The sequence below is a fragment of the Eschrichtius robustus genome, chromosome 3, assembly GCF_028021215.1.
Source record: "Eschrichtius robustus isolate mEscRob2 chromosome 3, mEscRob2.pri, whole genome shotgun sequence".
NCBI classification, from domain to species: Eukaryota; Metazoa; Chordata; class Mammalia; order Artiodactyla; family Eschrichtiidae; genus Eschrichtius; species Eschrichtius robustus.
This window is the reverse complement of record NC_090826.1, coordinates 116,799,177-116,820,334: the sequence shown is the minus strand read 5'-3', so window position 1 is coordinate 116,820,334 and position 21,158 is coordinate 116,799,177. Positions and strand designations below refer to the sequence as shown.

General features: G+C 46.8%; 1 protein-coding gene across 1 annotated transcript; it reads left to right on the top strand.

Moving 5' to 3' along the window:
* The first annotated feature begins 1,625 nt into the window (after window positions 1-1,625).
* On the top strand, window positions 1,626-20,867 carry CFAP45 (cilia and flagella associated protein 45). Its single transcript, XM_068541102.1, has 10 exons — window positions 1,626-1,657; window positions 3,815-3,959; window positions 4,298-4,468; window positions 5,652-5,830; window positions 7,965-8,094; window positions 11,668-11,814; window positions 14,274-14,387; window positions 14,979-15,172; window positions 20,099-20,323; window positions 20,722-20,867. Exons 1-10 carry the CDS (start codon window positions 1,641-1,643, stop codon window positions 20,798-20,800), a joined length of 1,401 nt encoding a protein of 466 aa, XP_068397203.1. The 5' UTR covers window positions 1,626-1,640; the 3' UTR covers window positions 20,801-20,867.
* The last annotated feature ends 291 nt before the right edge of the window (window positions 20,868-21,158 follow it).

Genomic DNA, 21,158 nt, shown 5'->3' with positions numbered 1-21,158 from the left:
TTCTTTAATTTTGCATCTGTGTGAGATGATGGGTATTCCCTAAACTTATTGTGATTATCACTTCATGATGGATGTAAATCAAATCATTATGCTGTACACTTATACAGTGCTGTATGTCAACTATGTCTCAAGAAAACTGGAAGAAAAAAAAGAAAAGAAAAAGAAGCAGAGAAAAACAAAAAAGAAGAAAGATATCAGTGGTGGTGTGAATACTAGTGTGAATAGCTCTGGCTGCAGGCAGACTGGGGAGACGAGAGTTGATGTCTACCCCTGCCCCTCACTATCCTCATTGCGAACAAAAAAGGACTTTTCAGAGTGTTCCAGATGGGTATCTTTATCCATTTAGAAGATGCCCACTCTGCAACAGTTTCCTATTGACAAGGGAAAGAATCAAAGCAATGCAATTTCACTTACAGACGTGTCGTTTATTTGTTTTGAGTCCATGGGGAGTCTTCTAGTTAAAGTGAAGATAGATTTGGAAATGGCCGAGTTCTCCAGACTTAGTCCTGCTGACTTGCAAGAGTGTGCAGGCAAAGTAATGCCTATTCCTGGCCTGTTCTTTGGCCTTTTTGCTGGGTGAGAGTCCCGGAAGTCTCCCAGCCGACAGTAGGGGGCAGAAGTGGCCTGTGACCTGACTGAGTTGTGCCACTTGGAAGCAGAGATGGGCACCAGGTGGCAGCAGCACTCCAGGGACGGGTGTGCAAAGCGGGATTCTCCAGACAGGAAGGACCTCCACCGAAGCCATGCCCCTGCCTCTACTCAGGACCACAGATACTGCGTTCATGACAAATGAAATTCTCTCCTGTGTTCAAAATTTCCTGAAAAGTGATTTCATTTTCTTATTATGTAACTCCTTCATGGTCAGAACGTTTTAAAAAAAACCCTCATATATCTAATTTGTATTCTCCTTGCTGAATTCTAACTCACTGACTTCCTCACCCCATTAGATTTAAGGGCAGGTCTCCACCAGGGCCATTTAGCTATTTCTAACTTCCTCCATATGGCTTTTTTGGGGGATGAAAGTAAATGAATCATTAGAAAGGATTAAAAATAACAAATTTCATAGATTGGATGGGTCCATAACAAATTGTATGCTTCAAACCCACAGTGTGGTCAGGAGAGCTAATTATTTTTTCTTTCGTAAACCATGGAGGGAGGAGAACCTAGAGACCCCAAATTTTCATTCCTGATGGTTTTAGGTTAGGAATGGACGTACGCTAGCAACCCTCCCCCCGCGCCCCCATTGCTCTGGGAGTATCTGTACAAGGTATAAAGAAACCTTGCTCTCAGAAGAGTTGGTTGTTACAGAGCACATCTGGCCATGTTAAGGGCAGAGTACCCTGCTTCTCTCTCAGTGCCCTGGCTGCTCTTGGTGGTCCTGCAGTCTGGGCCCCAGCCAGCCTCCCCTGCCGCTGGATGGGGTAGAAGCCCCAGGAGAGGGGAAGGCTGCACTTGAAGTTAGGGCTGACCAGCAGGAAGTGTGGTGACCAGCTTTTAAGCGGTCCTTCCTGACACCACAGCCTCTGACCCAGAGCGACAGCCCCCTCGTGCTGCTCCGAGATAAACATGCCATTCGGAAAACTCTCACTGCCCTGGGCTTGGACCACAAGCCAGAGACCGTCCAGCTCATCACCCGGGACATGGTCCGGGAGCTCATGTGAGTACCTAGCGCACGGAGCCTTTCCGCTGAGGACCTCTGCGGGGAGATGGGGAAACCCACCTGGTCTCATTCTGTCATTGCGGACCCCACCTCTTTCCTATTCATTCCCCCCTTTTGTTTCTTGATTCTCCTTTTTTCTCCATTTTGGTTTCTTTTGTTTCTCCCCACCTTGTATCTATTACTGCCATTGTCCTTGATTCTCTTTCTCTTCCCTTTCTTCTGGCTGCCGTGGGTCCTATGGGGCTGGTAGAGGGGAGGTGCTTAGGGGTCCTCTCTGAGCCCCCATTAGTGCACTTTCCCACTGGTAAAGGGAAATGTCCAGATGAGTCACTTCCTTTTGGCTGCATCAAGAATAGGAAGCAAAGGGAAACTGACCAGATGCCTAATTGGCCCCTTGGCTTCTTCCCAGGCTCTGAGGCCAGAAGAGGAAATTGCCAAGGGCTCTTGGGTTCTTTTGGGATTAGCTCAGCATGGCTTCCTGACTGGAGCGGTCCCCTTGCTTGGGCCTCTCCTGTGGGGTTTAGGCCCAGCTCAGCCGTGTGAAATGAGCCAACACTGTCACTCAGTGGTTTAGCTCTTGTGCTAGTGCTTCATTCTCCAAACCGTTCTTTCTACTCTGGCTCCACTCACTAAAAACTTGAATTCCCAGGAAATGCAGCCTGTGTCACAAGCTGGGGAGGCATGGCTGGGACAGAGCTCCAGGAGCACTCCTGGTCAGCTCGGGCATCAAATGGCCAGATGTGGTAGCAGCCCTGCAGATACTCCTGGAGCCCAAGAAATGTCTCCTTCTTGGACTGGTCCAGTCCTAAAAAACACGTTGGAGGTGAAGTTGCTGGTGACTTGTCAGGGCTGCTGAGAGTAGCGTGAGATGCTGTCTCAGATTTAGATCATTTTTTGTTATTCCAGATCCCAGATGTTTGGGGCCACGCCACCCAGTGAACCACAAGATCTTGGCTAAGCCTCAAGTCCACTCCCTCATTCGTCCACCTCCTGGACACCTTCCCTGCACCAGTTTTATTGGAGGAAGTTTAACTTCCTGCCTCCTAGCCACGTACCTGTTAAATCGCCTCACCCAGAGGCATCTTTAATGCCTCTGCTCCATCTTTAATGTGTGTCATTTGTTTGTAATCATTATAATTATCTATTGGTTTGTTGAATGTGTTGGGCGGCTAGAAAGGTCTATAGACATGTCTCTGACTATTGTTGATCAGAGAGTTTAATTAATATTTAGGGTTCAAAGCTTCTCTCTGGGCTGGATGCACAGGGATGTTTTTGTTTCTCACTGGCATCCGCTTCATCCTTGTCTGGCATCCCCTTGCTCTTTTTATGTCATCCTTGAGGAATCATCTATTTCTTTTAAAAAAAATTAATTAATTAATTAATTATTTTATTTTTGGCTGTGTTGGGTCTTCGTTTCTGTGCGAGGGCTTTCTCTAGTTGTGGCAGGCGGGGGTCACTCTTCATCGCGGTGCGCGGGCCTCTCACTATGGCGGCCTCTCTCGTTGCAGAGCACAGGCTCCAGACGTGGAGGCTCAGTAGTTGTGGCTCACGGGCCTAGCTGCTCCGCGGCATGTGGGATCTTCCCAGACTAGGGCTCGAACCCGTGTCCCCTGCATTGGCAGGCAGATTCTCAACCACTGCGCCAGCAGGGAAGCCCAGGAATCATCTATTTTAAAAGTTCAATTCAATAGCTTTATTTATCCTCACTCTGTGCCCAGCACTGTGCCAGACACTGGGTTGCCTGTGGGGTTAAGACAGAGTCTGTATCCTGGAGGAGCTTGTGATCCAGCAAGGGGAACAGAAGTTGCCCACAACACTGGCAGGGAGAGCAGAGGGAAGGAGGTGGTCTATGTATGTATACATGGGGGAGGGTCATACACAGCGGTGCAGGGAACGTAGCATATGAACTGGACCTTTTAGGAAAAGTCCTTAAACTGTCCCTTTTTTAGCCCGTGACGCTACTCCACCCCTGCCTGGGACCCCTTTTCCCCAGTGGACCCGTTGCGCAGTTGGCTGTCTTTCCTGCCCTTGCCCGAGTCCCTGCAGGTGGTGGGCAGTGATGAGGGGCGGGGAGGAGAGCCGAGCAGCCTGCAGTGTGGTGCTGAGAGCTTGCCCTCCCCTCCCCTCCCTAATTTGGTTCAATCCTTGTGTCAGCATCCCCACCAAGGACCCCTCCAGGGAGTCCCTTATCATGAGCCCTGAGGAGTTTGAGCGGATCAAATGGGCATCCCACGTCCTGACTAGAGAAGAACTCAAGGCCAGGGAGCAGGCCTTCAAGAAGGAGAAGGAAGCCATTGTGGTAGCTACCCCCGTCCCCCATCTATGCAGAGGGGGGTTGTAGAGAAGGGCTGGGGAGAGGCTGGCTTCCCACAAGACTGGGAGCTCTAGTTAGGGGACCCTAAAATGGGGCGTGAACGTGCTAAAGAGGACATGTTGTAGCATTAAGATTGTGTGTGTGAGGAACCGCAGGGCAGCGGGAAGGGTGAAGAAGCCAGGCTGAGAAACCCCTGGGCTCTGACAGTGGTGTGGTGGGGTGATGCGAAACTCATCTGGGGTCAACCGTGGCAGCCAGGCTAGTGCCCAGGGCACAGAACACAGGGAGTAACCCCCCCACTAATCCCGACGTGGCTCCCATAGGATGCAGTGACCACACGCAAGAAGATCATGAAACAGAAGGAAATGGTTTGGAGGAACAGCAAGAAGCTCAACGATCTGGAGGAGGTGGCCAAGGAGAAGGCCCAGGACCTCCTTCAGAGAGCCAGCCAGCTGCGGATGGAGCAGGAGGAGGAGCTGAAGGACATGAGAAAGGTGAGCCCTCCATTCTCCCTCCCTCCTCTTATCTCTCTTTCTCTCTCTTTTTTCCTTTGGCCGTGCCACACAGCTTGCGAGATCTTAGTTCCCTGACCAGGGATCGAATCCATGCCCCCTGCAGTGGGAGCACAGAGTCTTAACCACTGGACCGCCAAGGAAGTCCTCCCTCCTCTTATCTCTTATTCACACACCTGACAGCATGGGCTCCAGCTGGAGACAGGGTGCAGGGGTGAAAGGTCAGGGTCTGGCCTTGGCAGGGGAATGGGGTGGAGAGCTGCACTTCCCACGTGCCTGCTGTGTGACCTTCAGCAAGTCACTTGCCCTCCCTGAGCCTCACTTTCTTCCTTTGTAAAATGAGGGTGGTGAAACTACTTAGCAGAATTATTGGCAGGATTAAATATGCTAATATATGGGAGAGGCTTTGCGAACTGTGGGTTGATAAAGGCATGTGAGGATGTTACTTGTATCTTTGTCCTGCTAGTTCAATTCTGGCCACGTATGGTGGTCCCAGGCAATTGGGTTCTTTTTGTCGTGTTCAAAGTGCTTCCCTTAGCTGAGAGCATAAAGACCAGAGGCTCATTTGGAATTCTATTGTGTAACTCAATTGCATGTGGTTCACTTCCTGGCCAAATGAAAAATGCTGACTCCCCAACCCCTTCATCTACAGTTTCTGTCTCTCAGGTAAATCTTCTCTACTTCCTTTTATTTTCCAAAGCTTTTACTCCATAGTTCTTATTGATGGCTCATGGTTTTTCATTCCCTTATGTGTCATGTTGGACTCTTCTAGCTTAAAAATCTAGTGGCTTGGCCTCTGCAAGAATGTTTGTTTCCCCGAAGTGTAGAACAGGGGGTCTTCACTTGGGGTTCATGGGTCTCTAAGGGGGACCATGAACTTCTGAAGTTTTATGGAAATTTTGTGTGTACAGATGCAAATGAATTTTATGGAGGAGAAAGCCCGTAGCTTTCATCATATTCCCAAAGCGTGATCCATGACCCCCCAAACACTAAGATCCAATACCCTGAAAGACGCTATTGCTTTTCTGGGCTTGTGAGCGCACTCAATAGGATTCTACTCCCATTTCTCCCCGCTCCAACTTCCACATCCCCGTGATGCATTTCCCCCCCCCCACCCCATCCTTACTCCCAGGCCTAGTACCACAACTTCATTTCCACTCCCCAGATCATCCTCAATGCTAAGTGCCATGCCATCCGGGATGCCCAAATTCTGGAGAAGCAGCTGATCCAAAAAGAACTGGATGCAGAGGAGAAGCGGTTGGATCAGATGATGGAGGTGGAGCGCCTGAAATCCGTGCAGAGGCAGGAGGAGCTGCACAGAAAGAGGCGGGAAGAGAGAATCCGGTAAAGAGATGGCTTTGGCACCTCCCTCTCTAAGTCATTTCCATGTGCCTTTAGGTCCATATAGCCTTGCAAAGGGGGAAGACGCGAGAAATGGTCATTATCATCCTCTGTTATTATCTCAAAACCTTTATGGAGTGATTCAGAGAACCACAGAACTTCTTAAAGCTTATTTCCAAGATCACAACAGGTGCTTCATAATCTGGCCCCAATTCAGCCTCATTTTGCACCCTTTCCTGCCATCCATTCTATGAGGCTTTCCTTCATTTCCCCCAACATGCCAGGTCTTGACAAAAGCTCATGACTTTTGTTGTTCCCTCTCCTTTGAATAACCTTCTCTTTCCTTTTCCCCCGAAAAACGTGCTCTCTTCCTTTAGTATGTAGCTTTGCTGTCTCCTCCCCTGAGAAACCTCCCTCACTTCACCTGGCAGGCTTTAGGGCTCCCTTCTCTGGGTCCCGCCACACCCTGTTTATACTCTGGCACACCCCTCCTTTCACTGTGGCTCCCTGACCCTCACCAGGCTATATGCTCACTGAGGACAGGGTCCCTGTCTTATTCATTTCTGTAGCTTCTGGGCCTACCAGAGTGCTTGGACTGTAGTAGGTGCTTAATATATGTTAGAATGAATAAATTCAGTCCCCTTCATTTTTCAGGAAAGGACAAGTCCCAACGCAGGTAAATTATAGTATCCTGGATTTAGAACGCCAAACATATAATTCAAGAATTACCTCTATAAATAGTCCTTGTAAAAAAAATAGTCATTGCACCACACTGAGTGGCAGTTCTTTCTCCCCATCTGTATTCTGTTCTCATGTACCATTCATCTTTGTACTTCTAGTAGGTACCTGGTCCACTATAGCAGGCTCCCAATAAAAGTTTATTTCATGGCCAAGTGGCTCTTCATTTTTTGCATAAACAGTTCCAATGAAAGGAAAATCCCTGCCTTATCAGCAGCTCTAATGATTTGACCTGATCCTTATATTGAGTCTAAACCTGCTTCCATATAACTCTTACTCATTGCTCTAGTGTATTTCATCTGGAGTCATGAAGCCATTCAAGAGCTCTATCTGAATGCCAATCTCGTATTCCTTCCCGTAGATTCTTATCCTAATCTGTGTCTTCTCCCACTCTCTCAGCCTTTACTCATATATCACGGTATCTGGATGCTTCCAAATTTATTGACATCCAAATAACACATAGGGAGTCACTGGCAACACTGATTGTGGAATCTGGTTTCTCTGCTTTCCATTGTTGAGCCAGGGCACTGCTGAGTGGAGAGACTTCCTCAGACTCAGCCCTGTCCACCAGCAGCTGATGGTCTTAAAATATACGATTGGGTATAAGAAGGACAGTTAGCAAACTAGGCATGGGAGGTGGAGTGGGAAGACGAGATACATTGGGTGATAGCAGATGCACCAGAGACAGAAGTCATGGGCTTTTTAACTCTGGGAAGCTCTGTGAAGCCAGCTTGAGAAGGTCACTCCCTCTGATTACTCTGGGAAGGCTTGGGAGGTGGTAGGATTTCAGAAGCTCTTACACACTGAAAGGGAGAAGGTGTGTTATGATGTGGGTGCCTCTTGGGCAAACAAATGAAGTGAGGGAATATCAAGAAGGGTGAGGGTCTTCCCTGGTGGCGCAGTGGTTAAGAATCCGCTTGCCAATGCAGGGGACGCGGGTTCGAGCCCTGGTCCGGGAAGATCCCACATGCCGCGGAGCAACTAAGCCTGTGTGCCACAACTACTGAGCCTGTGCTCTAGAGCCCGTGAGCCACAACTACTGAGCCCGCGAGCCACAACTACTGAAGCCCTCGTGCCTAGAGCCCATGCTCTGCAACAAGAGAAAAGTACAATCTATGAAAGAAAAAAAATCAATAAAGTGGACCGCATCCAATTTAAAAAAAAAAAAAAAAAGAAGAGTGAGCCCCAGAACCAGGAGTTCAGAAGGGAGAGGACCAACCTGCCAGGACCCTCTGGGGAAGGAGTTTGGTCTGGGTTCATGAAGCATAGCCATGTTTAGGGGGCACTTGTCACACTGTTCCTACGATGCCTCCCATCTTGGGGGTTATTTGGGTGGAGGTTAGAACAGAGAGACACAGACCCTTGGTTTCTAAGACACCGTGGCACTGTTTCTTCCCAGAGGAAGACGGCACATAGTGGAACAGATGGAAAAGAACCAGGAGGAGCGATCGCTGCTTGCCGAACAGCGGGAGCAGGAGAAGGAGCAGATGCTGGCGTATAGGGAACAGCTCCAGGAGGAGGATCTAAGGGTAACAGGGCCGCACACATAATGCCAAGCTCCACCAGCAACAGCGAAAAAGCCCTCCAGGACTGTGGGGTTTGAGCTTGTGGGCTGATGTTCCGTCAGGCACATGCTCATTTCACATCATCGTCACCATCAACTTTTTATTGCCAGATGAAACATTTGTTGGGCTGTGGAGTCATGCTGGGGGAGGAGCAGTGATTTGGATACCGTCCCTGTCTTACTGGGACTTGGGGTCCAGGACTGACACATCTGTGTGAATGGACACGTGAAGGAAAGATATGGCTACATGCTTTGCACAAATAAACATAGGGGTGTTTTATTGTCTTCCCTCAATTATCTAGGGATATTATAGACTTTGTAGGTGAAGAGTAGCAGTGTCTTAGTTCCAGACTCCCTGCTGTTGCCTCATCCAAAGTACATTGCCTCCCAGTGTCATTAATTGTGTTGAGGAGCCAAACCCTTTTTTCCTGTTAGCCTAAATGAAATTAGTAAGCATGGCCATTGCAAAAGAAATGAAGACACACCTGTTCAGACCAGGTAGACTTAAACAAATCTTCTTCTATTGGCCTTACCTGATCTGTTGCAATATACAAAGGCCCCTGGCACAGTGAGGTACATGGCAAGCATTTGGTGCATTTATTCTTTTTTCCCCTCAATCTTTTACTTTTAAAAAATTTTATACACACAGACAAGTTGAAAGAACTGTACCACCCCCATCAATGCTTCACCTAGATTTAGTGGTTGTTAATCTGCCCGAGTTGTTTGTCTCTTTTAGATGTATATAAATATTTTGATATTGTTAAACTCTTTGAAAGTAAGTTGCCAACATCTTGACACTTTGCTGCTATATGCTTCAACCTGTATCTCTGAAGAAGGACAGTCGCTTACAAGTCAACAATACCATTATCAACAAAATTAGAATCCAATGATTCTATAATATCGTTTAATATTTACTCTATGCTCAAATTTACTCAGTTGTTACAAAAATATATTTTCAGTTATTTTCTTTCATCCAAACCAGGATTCAATCAAGGTTCATACATGGCATTCACTAAGTCTTTTTAGTCTATTTTGATCTAGAAGAGTTCCCTCATTCATTCATTCATTCATTCATTCATTCATTTTTATAGCACTGATATTTTGAAGCATCCAGGACATTTGACTTGAAGAATGTCCCACATTCTGATTTGTCTGATTATTTCCTCATGGTGCCATTTAACTTGTGGAACACATATTCTTTTATTGTTCTCCTCCTTCCCCATGTTTAGGGGTGATTGAGTTGTCATCTCCCAGTGAATTTGATGGTGAGGAGCGACAGGGGGCCCGGAAGGATCTCATGGGGGGCCTTATAATTATGAGGGCTTCTCGAGCACTTGCAGTATGAAGATCTGTGTGAGGGGTGGGAGGCTGATCACCAGATGGTTAGGGAAGATGAGGGGCAGGCAGCCTTGTGAACTGCTTGAGAAGGGGAACAACAGGGCCATGAAGACAGACAAGACCTGGCCAAGCTCCTGGCTCAGGAGAGAGAGGGAAAGGACCAGGAAGGACAGGTCTGGGGTAGATATGCAGGAGACTGGAAAATCCAACTTGATTGTGGGGAATGGGCATTGGTGGGTTCATTGAGAAAGTTCCAGGTGTCACTGAGTCAACACAATTACTCTGGTGTTACGTCATTGTCCTTTTCCTGTCCTAGGCACTCCCTAAGTCTCCAGGAAGTATCATTAGGCAGAGATAGAAACCTCTGCCTCCCCAGCCTAGAACTTCATCATCTCCGGGTGATGCAAAGGCAGCTTTCCCCACCTTGCTAGCAAGATGGAGAGAATGAAGGGAGTTTATCTGGGGTTGCTTTACGATGGCTTCAAAGATGAGAAACAGGGGAAGTCCTTTGGTTTCTTGGAAATGAAATGAACCCACAAAAACAACAAACCAAAAAGTAAATAAATAGGCAAAGAAGTAAGTAAATATATGATTATATGTATGTCATAGATCAGAAGTCAGCAGCTTTTCTAGCTTTGAGGGTCAGTGGGATTAAATACTGCCTGGGGTACCAATGGCATGCGTAAAACTGATGGGAAGAAGGTAGGAAGGAAAGGAAGAAAGGGAAAGGGGAGAAAAGAGTGTGGGCGTTGGAGTGTCAAGAGGGGAACTGTGGCGTGAGCAAGGAGGCAGGTGCTTGGAGAGTGAGGGGATGCTGGCGGCCATGACTCAGGCACCACGTGGACCTGGGGGGAGGCACACAGCACTGTGCTGGTCTGGTTCAGGAGGCTTCCTGGAGGAAACAGCCCTGCACTGGGCAGTGAGCCAAGCTGGGGGAGGGTCAGCAGTGTTGCCTGGGATGCGTCAGGGCAGAAGCTGGGCTGAGGAGGAGCTGGGAGGCCAGGTAGGGGTTAGTCTTTGAAGAAATGGAGGGAGCTGGGAGCAGTGTGGGAGGTGGGGTGAGTTGATGGGTAGGAGAGTTTGAAGCAAGGACTCCAAGTTTGAGACGGTAGGGAGGCCACTGCCCAAGGTCCCAGTGCCCCTCCACATTGGGACCTGAGGATGTGCTCAGAAGTGGTCTGATCACTGGGAGCTTTCAAAGGCTCAGGCTCATTCCTTAGAAGGGATCTTGTCACTCAGGGTGATGGGGCCTCTGATGTCCATCACTCATTGTTTTTCTCTCTGAGGTTTTTTCTCTTTCTCACTTGCCACTCACCTTGGCCCCCTCTTCCCTGCCTCATTATTGAGTATTTGCTGTTTCCCTCTCAGTATTGGGAAAGAGAAGAAGTGTTACACATGGTCCCTGTCCTCTGGCTGGAAGCAAATGGGATCCTCACGGATCCTCACGGCAACGTATGATCAAGTCCGAGGAGGTGTGGTAACATCTTAAGTGCAAAGGGAATTCAGAAATGCAGAGAGAATTAAAACTTGGGACAATCAAGTAACAGCTCCAGAGAAGACTGGAACTTTAGTTTAGACAGACCAGGTTCCAAAATTCTGGCTCTGGAGTTCATTAGCTGTATGGCCCTTGGGCAAGTCGCTTAAACTCTGAGCCTCAGTTTTTCCACCTGTACAAGAAAGATAACAAGGACTACCTTTCAGGGTTTTTTGGGGCACATTTCGGTGTTAGACGTAGGTTATATAAAGTGTCTTATGAATAAAAAGTACTCAATTAGTGCAATACTCTATTTTATCTATTTTAATCATCACTATTGAACAGAGACCAAAAGTTTGGGTTTGAATAGGGGAAGGAAATTGAAGGCAGGAGGAAAGCATAATGAACAAAGGATAGGATTTTGCCTGACATGGGGAAAACACTGAGTAGAATTTTAAGAGCCTCCACTTCCTGAGAGTGCATAGAGATCAACAGTGTCAGGGGCTGCCGCAAAGTCAAGGTGGATGAAGACTGCAAAGGCCCATTTGGCTAGGAGAGGTCATTGATGACCCTTGAAAGAACCGCTTTAATCAAGGGCAGTAATTGGAGCTAGACTTCAGAGTGTGCATTTCTCTCCCTGCCTCCATCTGTGTCTCTCTGTCCTGATAGGCCAGTATCTTTTGATCTTTCCCCTTCTACTCTGAGACTCTCTCCCTTCGGTGGCAGGACTTGGAACGAAGACACCAGCAAAAGCTGAAGATGCAGGCTGAGATCAAACGCATCAATGATGAAAACCAGAGGCAGAAAGCAGAGCTGCTGGCTCAGGAGAAGCTGGCAGACCAGATGGTGATGGAATTTACCAAGAAGAAGATGGTAGGGACCTGCTTACTGATGCCTGGGACTTCTGAGCAGGAATGCAGTGTCTGTCTCAGGGAGATGCAGGCATGAGAACTAAGCTCACTCAACAGAAGATAGTTATGTCATCATCCTAAAATTCATGTCCTTAGTTCAAGGGCCTGGCTTCTTTTTCTCTTCCACTTGGCCAGTCCCCTTGTTCATTACCAGAGAGTAGCCTGGAAAGGACACCCCAATTAGGGTGTTATTGTCCTTGTTAACACCTTTGATTAGAAGTTGGGGTGAGGGTCAGGTGCAGGCAGGGAAGAAAATTAAAACTATTGGTGAAAGTAAAGTTTTCGTGGATTCCTCATGACCTGGATAATTATATCTTCAGTAATCAATCATGAGTCAGCTACCCCATAAATTTCTTGTGAAAATTCCTATATTGGGCAACCATCCTATACTGGATGCTAAGCTCAGAAAATAGAGCCTTCAACCACCACCCCCTGTAGTACTTATAAGAACAAATGCACCATGGAACAGGGAGCAATACCCTCGAACAGTTATAGGGAGATGCAGCTCATGAATGTGCGGACTCATTCTGGGGCAAGAATGAGTAATGGCATGATTGGGGTCTGTGAGGAATGGAGGGCAAGAGAAAGCTTTTAGGCATGGTTTAGATGGAGTGAACATGGATTTCTATAAGAAGAGAAGGAAAGACTTGAGGTGGCAGGAAAGTTATTCAATTCCTCATGTGTGAGTCCTGCCTTCCCTGCTAGCTTTGAGGTTCCATGATGATACCATACTTCTCTATGGTAGGGATTCTTAATTATGGGCAGGTGGAGGGTGTGGGTGCAATTGGAAAAGGCATATTTGATATACCTCTATACTCCAAATGCAAACGATAGAAAATGAAGCTCAGCAAAGCTCATTTATTGGCTTTGGCTTCCTTACTGGATGCCAGGGATATGCAGGCAACAGAGTGAGAACGTGAGACTGGGAACATGGGGGTTCCAGCATAATAACGATCACACAACTACCATTAATCAAGCACTTAGTCTGTACACAGGCTCTGTGCTAAGGGCTTTGTGTGTTGTCTTATCTAGTCGTTACAACAACCTTGTGAACCTAGTCATTGACTGATTGAAAAGATCCTGAGTGCTTCAGTGTGTGTTCAGTATCAGACAGGCTGAATGTACCTAGAGTAATGCTATGTACAACGTATGGAACTCAGCAACTGTTTCCCTGAATGAGTGAAGGTGGTGATAATAAGCCAATCACATGTAGGAATTGGTGAACAGTTTCACTGGCTGCAGCAGAGAGTCTCTGGTGGTTGTGATGGGAAATGAGGTAGCAAGATGATGGAGAGCTGAGAGCAGTTGTTGGGAATGTCTTGGACCTTGAGCAGAACTGGAAGTGTGGAATGATGAGGAATTGCCATTGATTTCTGAGCAGGAGAGGAATATGTCTTGTCTTCATACATGAAAATGTCATTGGCAGGAGGAGCTGGGAGAGGCAGGAAACTGGCAAAGGGATCGGGCACTTGGGCATGCCCACAGCCCACCATAAGTATCCAAGTGTATCACAAGCCCTTCCCTGACCTCACAGTGGTCTCTGCTCTTACAGCCGGGGCTGCCGCTTTAGAGCTAAAGGCAGAGATTGGTGGTGGAAGCCTCCAGAGTTCCCTGCCCTGCCATCTAGGGCAACGTGGAGCAGAGAGACCAGCTTGACATACAGCCAGCTGTGCACAGCTCACAAGCTGGCAACCCATTGGGTGCACAGAAATCTGGAAAGGTGGAACAAGGCTAAGGAACGTTCTTTGCGGGATGATCACATTTCCACCCAACCTAAGCCATTAGTCTTATGACTACCCAAGAATGGTAGTTGGGAAGCTGTGTATGGAAAGCTTTTAAGGATATGTCTGCTCTTTCAGAGAAGTGGCAAAGGGAGCTAATTTTGATAGTTCATTCCTTAGGTGTCTGCTAACCACTGGGGGACCGCACATCGCACGGTTGGCCATTTGCCCAAGGACTAATGAGACAACGTCCACCTCCTGTACTTTACAAGACAGGCAGGAAGCCACAGTTGTTATTTCTAGAAACTTGGCCCAGCAGCCTTGCAACTTGGAAATTGTGAAGTAGCAGACAGAGCATGAAGGCTGGGCTCACCTGCATTTGAATCCATTTGGTAGTTTACTAGCTGTGCCATCTTGGACAGGACCCTTGAATTCTATGAACATCAGTTTCTTTATAATATCAATCTAATGAGATGTTGTGAGGACCATCTGGGATATTACAGGAGAAGGCATTTTGTAAGCAACGAAGCATCTTATAAATGCTGATTAGTTTCATGTCAATGCATTGCTAGTCATTTTGCCCTACCTTAAAAGGAGTCAGGAAAGGGTAGGGGGAATATTGAATAGACAAGGGGCTCAGTTTCTCTCTGCAAGGCTGGGGCAATGGGAGCCATTCTGTGAGGCCTTTTCTTCCTGGCAGGCTCGAGAAGCAGAGTTTGAGGCTGAGCAGGAGAGAATCCGGAGGGAGAAAGAGAAGGAGATCGCCCGCCTGAGGGCAATGCAAGAGAAGGCCCAAGATTACCAGGCAGAGCAGGTACCTATTCAGTCTCAGCCTCTCTCGGCCTCTCCCATCCCCTTAACTATTCCTTTGACAGCCTGTAGAATGGTCTCAAGGGTGAGGGTATAGAAGAGAGGATGCAAGTTATCTCGACTTCAGTAGCTGGAGGACAGAGGGATGGGCCTCCTTCCAAGCCCATGGCAGCAAGGATCGAGAAGTGTATTACGTGCTTAAGGTCCAAGAGAAAGATTTTGGCTGCCACATAAAAAACTTTCAACCTCAACTAACCATTGAAATGTGTCACCAGAGGAAACTGTGCCATCTCCATCATTAGCAGTTATTAAAATTAGAAGCAATCGCAGGACAGCCGGGAGGTGTTTCAGGTATAGGGAAAGAACTGGGATGAGCTGGGGGTGGGAGAAGGACAAGATGACCCCTCAAGGTATCTTCTGACCTGAAAGTTCTATGACAGGATTCCCTTTATTCTTTCCTAGCATAACCCTGCTGCTAGAGAAATTCGGGGGGCTTCTCAAAGCAAGCTGAGGCAGAGTCCGAAGTAGGTGTCTTCCTAAAGGGACCTGAAGTTATTTTGCATCCTCAGTGGTTCCCCCCCACCTCCTTTCCCAGGATGCCTTGCGGGCCAAACGCAACCAGGAGGTTGCCGACAGAGAGTGGCGCAGAAAGGAAAAGGAAAACGCACAGAAGAAGATGGAAACTGAGGCCAAACTGCGGAAAAGTCGGCTAGAACAGGTGGCTTTCAAGGAGCACACTCTGGCCGTTCAAGTGCAACGGGACCGGGATGAGTTCGAGAGGATTCTTCGGTAGGTGGAGCTGGGAACCTCAGCTTCCCTTCCTGGTACTGTGGCAGGGATGGTCCGTACTGGGCGGAGAGGCAATTTCTGGCATGTCCACGGACAGATGTGCACCCACCTTGGCCAGGTTGGTGGGGTCATTCTAAGTAGATGGATAATTGAAATATTTCAAAGACACTTGAGCCAAGAATTTTATTAAAGAATTGGAAAATAGCACCTGGAAGTGATTAAGGAATTGGGGATTATAGGGATTATTTCCCCAGGAGCATTAAAAGTGTAAGTAAAGGTATAAATCTGTTCCCTTTTGCCCTCCCCACCTCCATGTCCCTCGACAACTTTGGGCTGAAACTGCAGCAGGGGAGGTTGAAGAGAGAGGGAGAGAAGAACTCACACACTCAGGGTTGCGAGTCATCAGAGCAGGGCTTTTAGGGAGGTCTTTTGACAAATATGTACTAAGCATGTAAAGTCAAGGCTCTGTGTTGGATGCTATGGGAGATATTAGAGATGAATAAAACACCATTCTTGCCCGTTCATCTAAGAAGGATGTTAGAGACTCGTATTTGGATGGACTTCACCTATATTTCTCCATCTTTCTGGCCTTGTCAGCTCTTTATCCTTTTATTTTTGTTCTCTCTGTTGGCTCAGTTATAATTCCAACACATAAGTGGAAGTTAAGTGTTCACACCTCTCACTGTCTGTCTCCCTTCTCCTACCCCAAAGCAGTGAGCAGTCTCAGTAGTTCTACTTTCTACCAGTTAGATCTGCCACCACCAGACCTGGCCCCTGGGACGTTCTACTGGCTCTAAGTGTTCTGGCCTAACTGGGAAAGACTCTCTTCTTGCTCTGGTCCAGACTCTATAACATCAAAAAAATTTTTTAAAGGGAACAAACCAGGGAATTCCCTGGCTGTCCGGTGGTTAGGACTCGGCACTTTCACTGCCAGGCCCATTTTTGATCCCTGGTCGGGGAATTAAGATCATGCATGCTGTTCAGTGCAGCCATTAAAAAATAATAAAATAAAAAATAAAATAAAATAAAATAGGAAATAAACCAAACAAAATTTTAATTAGGGTGGAGGGCTACAAAAATTACAGAAATTTTGCTCAGATAAGTAGAGATTGAGTGATGCAGCCCATCTTTCATTATTTTTTTGAATTTTATTTAAATTATTTTTTTATACAGCAGGTTCTTATTAGTTATCCATTTTATACATATTAGTGTATATATGTCAATCCCAATCTCCCTATTCATCACACCACCACCCCTCCCCTCTGCCACTTTCCCCCCTTGGTGTCCATACGTTTGTTCTCTACATCTGTGTCTCAATTTCTGCCCTGCAAATCAGTTCATCTGTACCATTTTTCTAGGTTCCACATATATGCATTAATATACAATATTTGTTTTTCTCTTTCTGACTTACTTCACTCTGTATGACAGTCTCTAGATCTATCCACGTCTCTACAAATGACCCAAGTTTGTTCTTTTTCATGGCTGAGTTATATTCCATTGTATATATGTACCACATCTTCATTATCCATTCATCTGTTGCTGGGCATTTAGGTTGCTTCCATGTCCTGGCTATTGTAAATAGTGCTGCAATGAACATTGGGGTGCATGTGTCTTTTTGAATTATGGTTTTCTCTGGGTATATACCCAGTAGTGGGATTGCTGGGTCATATGGTAATTCTATTCTTAGTTTTTTAAGGAACATTCATACTGTTCTCCATAGTGGCTGTATCAATTTACATTCCCACCAACAGTGCAAGAGGGTTCCCTTTTCTCCACATCCTCTCCAGCATTTATTGTTTGTAGATTTTCTGATGATGCCCATTCTAACTGGTGTGAGGTGATACCTCACTGTAGTTTTGATTTGCATTTCTCTAATAATTAGTGATGTTGAGCAGCTTTTCATGTGCCTCTTGGCCATCTGTATGTCTTCTTTGGAGAAATGTCTGTTTAGGTCTGCCCATTTTTGGATTGGGTTTTTTTTTTTTTAATATTGAGCTGCATGAGCTCTTTATATATTTTGGAGACTAATCCTTTGTCCGTTGATTTGTTTGCAAATATTTTCTCCCATTCTGAGGGTTATCTTTTCGTCTTGTTTGTAGTTTCCTTTGCTGTACAAAAACTTTTAAGTTTCACTAGGTCCCATTTGTTTATTTTTGTTTTTATTTCCATTACTTTAGGAGGTGGATCAAAAAAGATCTTGCTGCAATTTATGTCAAAGAGTGTTCTTCCTATGTTTTCCTCTAAGAGTTTGATAGTGTCCAGTCTTACATTTAGGTCTCTAATCCATTTTGAGTTTATTTTTGTGTATGGTGTTAGGGAGTGTTCTAATTTCATTCTTTTCCATGTAGCTGTCCAGTTTTCCCAGCACCAATTATTGAAGAGACTGTCTTTTCTCCATTGTATATCCTTGCCTCCTTTGTCATAGATTAGTTGACCATAGGTGCGCAGGATGGGCTTTCCATCCTGTTCCATTGATCTATATTTCTGTTTCTGTGCCAGTACCATATTGTCTTGATTACTGTAGCTTTGTAGTATAGTCTGAAGTCAGGGAGTCTGATTCCTCCAGCTCTGTTTTTTTCCCTCAAGACCACTTTTGCTATTCGGGGTCTTTTGTGTCTCCATACAAATTTTAAGATTTTTTGTTCTAGTTCTGTAAAAAATGCCATTGGTAATTTGATAGGGATTGCATTGAATCTGTAGATTGCTTTGGGTAGTATAGTCATTTTCACAATATTGATTCTTCCAATCCAAGAACATGGTATATCTCTCCATCTGTCTGTATCATCTCTAATTTCTTTCATCAGTGTCTTATAGTTTTCTGCATACAGGTCTTTTGTCTCCTTAGGTAGGTTTATTCCTAGATATTTTATTCTTTTTGTTGCAATAGTAAATGGGAGTATTTCCTTAATTTCTCTTTCAGATATTTCATCATTAGTGTATAGGAATGCAAGAGATTTCTGTGCATTAATTTTGTATCCTTCAACTTTACCAAATTCATTCATTAGCTCTAGTAGTTTTCTAGTGGCATCTTTAGGATTCTCTATGTATAGTATCATGTCATCTGCAAACAGTGACAGTTTTACTTCTTCTTTTCCAATTTGAATTCCTTTTATTTCTTTTTCTTCTCTGATTGCCATGGCTAGGACTTCCAAAACTATGTTGAATAATAGTGGTGAGAGTGGACATCCTTGTCTTGTTCTGATCTTAGAGGAAATGCTTTCAGTTTTTCACCATTGAGAACGATGTTGCCCTCCCTAGCTTTAAGTTAAATTTCATCTTTTTCTAGGTTAGCATCTGGACCTAGGGTCTCCAGGGCCATGTGACCACCATGATGTGCATCTCCAAGTGCTAGGAGCGTCTCTTCCATGGCCAGCATTCCAACTTTTCCTACTTCGAGAGCATGGCCTCCTCTATGGCCTATATATGGACTTCCTGCTTCTGGACAGAGGGATGCCTTTAACTGTCAGCCTGTTGACTAAGCAGAAATAGCTGACCTTCCCTACCCAATGGTTCTTATAAATGCCTGGCAGCTTTCAAAGAGTACTGGTGCCCAGGAGCCAACTCCATAGATTCTTATTTAACTGGTCTGGGGTGAGGCCCAGGCATCAGTAGTTTTGAAAGCCCCAAGATGATTGTAATGCAGCCAGCCTCCAGGATCCGTGCCCCAGCCCTGTGAAATGACCAGGCCCTTCCCTGTTTAGTTCCAATTGCCTGCCACCCCAGGGGCTCTCTATTGACACATACAGGTTCCCCATTTCCACCCTGTTTCACATAATGTGAAACAATAGAAAACTGCTCTCTATATAGGAAAGTAATGGCAAGGCAAGGAGGAGAATCTTTCTGCTTTCACAGATGTGTCCGAGCAGTGGGGATTTGGTGTATAAGTACAGAGGGGCAAGGAAGTCAGCAGTTTTCTTCTGATAAACCTGGAAGGTATAGAATTTTAAGAGGTGTCTACATGGTGTAAAAGAGTTGCTGAGCACCGAGAGGACATGCCATGCATGGTGGAGCTTGGAAGATAGCTAGAAGGAAATGAGTCTGTGATGTTGTGCTTTTGGTTGGGGTATGAGTGACCCCAGCTGAGAGGTCCTGGCCTAAGGTGATTTTACATTTAGTTTTTGTTTTTGATTACACTGAGAAAGAAAAAAGGAGTTAGCTCAGGATGGCCTATGACTGTATTTCCTCTGAGATGTGAATACATTTCATTTGAGTTTTTTTTCTTGGAACATCTGGTCTACATTAGCCGTTTTCCTTCTGATGTCAGCGTTCGTGAAGTTTTCTTGCAGCAGAGGCTCCTGAGAGTTGGAGACTTGGAGCAGTAAGAGAAATCAGGGATAACAGGCTAAGTTCCTTCTTCTTCCAGCAACTAAGAAGAGCCAGCATTGCAGACTTTACAACTTCTTTGAACTTCCTAAACATCCTCTTTGTTGTTTTGTTAATGTCATTATTATTGTTAGTGGAAAGGAAGGAAGAGAGAGAGAGAAAGAAAGCTATCTCAGAACAAGCTGGAGAGGAGTTAGGCATTGTTATAAGAGAGAAGAGTAGGAACAATAGCTTCCAGTGGGTGACATCCTGGGTGTAGGGCCAGCTACAAAATTTGCAGGGCTCAGTGAAAAACGAGAATGTGGAGCCCTTTGTTCAACAATTAAGAATTTCAAAACAGTGACAGCAGAGCCTTAGCTCTGGGCCCAAGCACTGGGCCCTTCTAAACATGCCCATGGCATCGAGTCATATGCCATGAACCCGGGCCTGGCTGGGATCAGCCTTTGGGGCTGATCTCGGAGCCACAGAAGAGGAGGGCCTGAGTGTGGAGGGCCTTGGTCTCTGCAGCGTGTCCACTGGAGGAGGCTACCCAGCAACTCCCCCAGAGACTTCCCTGGGCTGGGACAGCTCAGCCCAGCCCATTCGACCGTGTCCCTCCTCTAGGGCTCAGAGAGAGCAGATTGAGAAGGAGCAGCTGGAGGAGGAGAAAAAGGCCATGGGGCGCTTACAGTATGCCAATGAGCTCCGGCGCCAGGTGCGGGAGAGCCAGCAGAAGCAGGTGCAGGACCGGATCGCCACCTTCGAGGAGGGCCGGCGCCTCAAAGAGGAGACCCGGAAGCGGCGTGAGCGCATTGAAGACATCAAGAAGAAAAAGATAGAGGAGCTGAGGTGTGCCCAAATCCCTTCCTGCCCAGCTCCTCTCCTCTTCCCCAGGGAGGTGGGCTGGAAAGTGTGGGATCAGGGGAATGAAGGGATGGTGACAGGGGTGCGGGGAGGGCCTCCCTCCTGACTCCAGGCCCACATGGGCTGTTGCCCTCTGAAGGGGGCTCCTGGAGAAAGTTCTGGGATGGGGTCTTCCTGGCTCTCTGGGAACTCCTCGGCAGGATGCTGGAACCTCGACAGGGATGTGTTTGGGGGATGGATTGGGGGACCAGGGTTGGGGTACAGGTCCCTAGGTTCTGTAAACGCCACCCAGAGCCTGCTTCTGCTGCCTCCTCTTTGGTCTCCTCCTCTATCCCTACCCATTACACCCTTTACTCCCCCTTACACCTGTGTTTCCCCTGCAGAGCCACCGGCCTTCCTGAGAAGTACTGCACTGAAGCTGAGCGCAAAGCTAACATCCCACCCGACACCTCTGTGAACTGAGGGTGCATCTCTGCCCCTCGGGATGCCTTCAGGGGGCAGCTTCCTCCCAGGCTCTCGGTGTCCATAACTGCTGCTAATCTAGACACTTCTGAGTTACAGATTAAATCTATTCTACTTCTCTAAGGAGCAGTCCAGCTTTCTTGCTGCGGGGATGTGGCTGCCACGGGCACTGAACGAGGAGCAAAATAGGTTATGGGAGCCCCAGGCTGTGGGCGGTTTGATGCTCAGAGGCAGAGAATGGAAGGACGCTCTCTCATGGTCGCACTCTTAAGCCAGGTGGTCCCTTTGTCCTGGTGTCTCCCGGCTTTTCTGTGACTCTCTGGGATGCTGTCATCATGTCCACTTTCAGCTCAGTCTT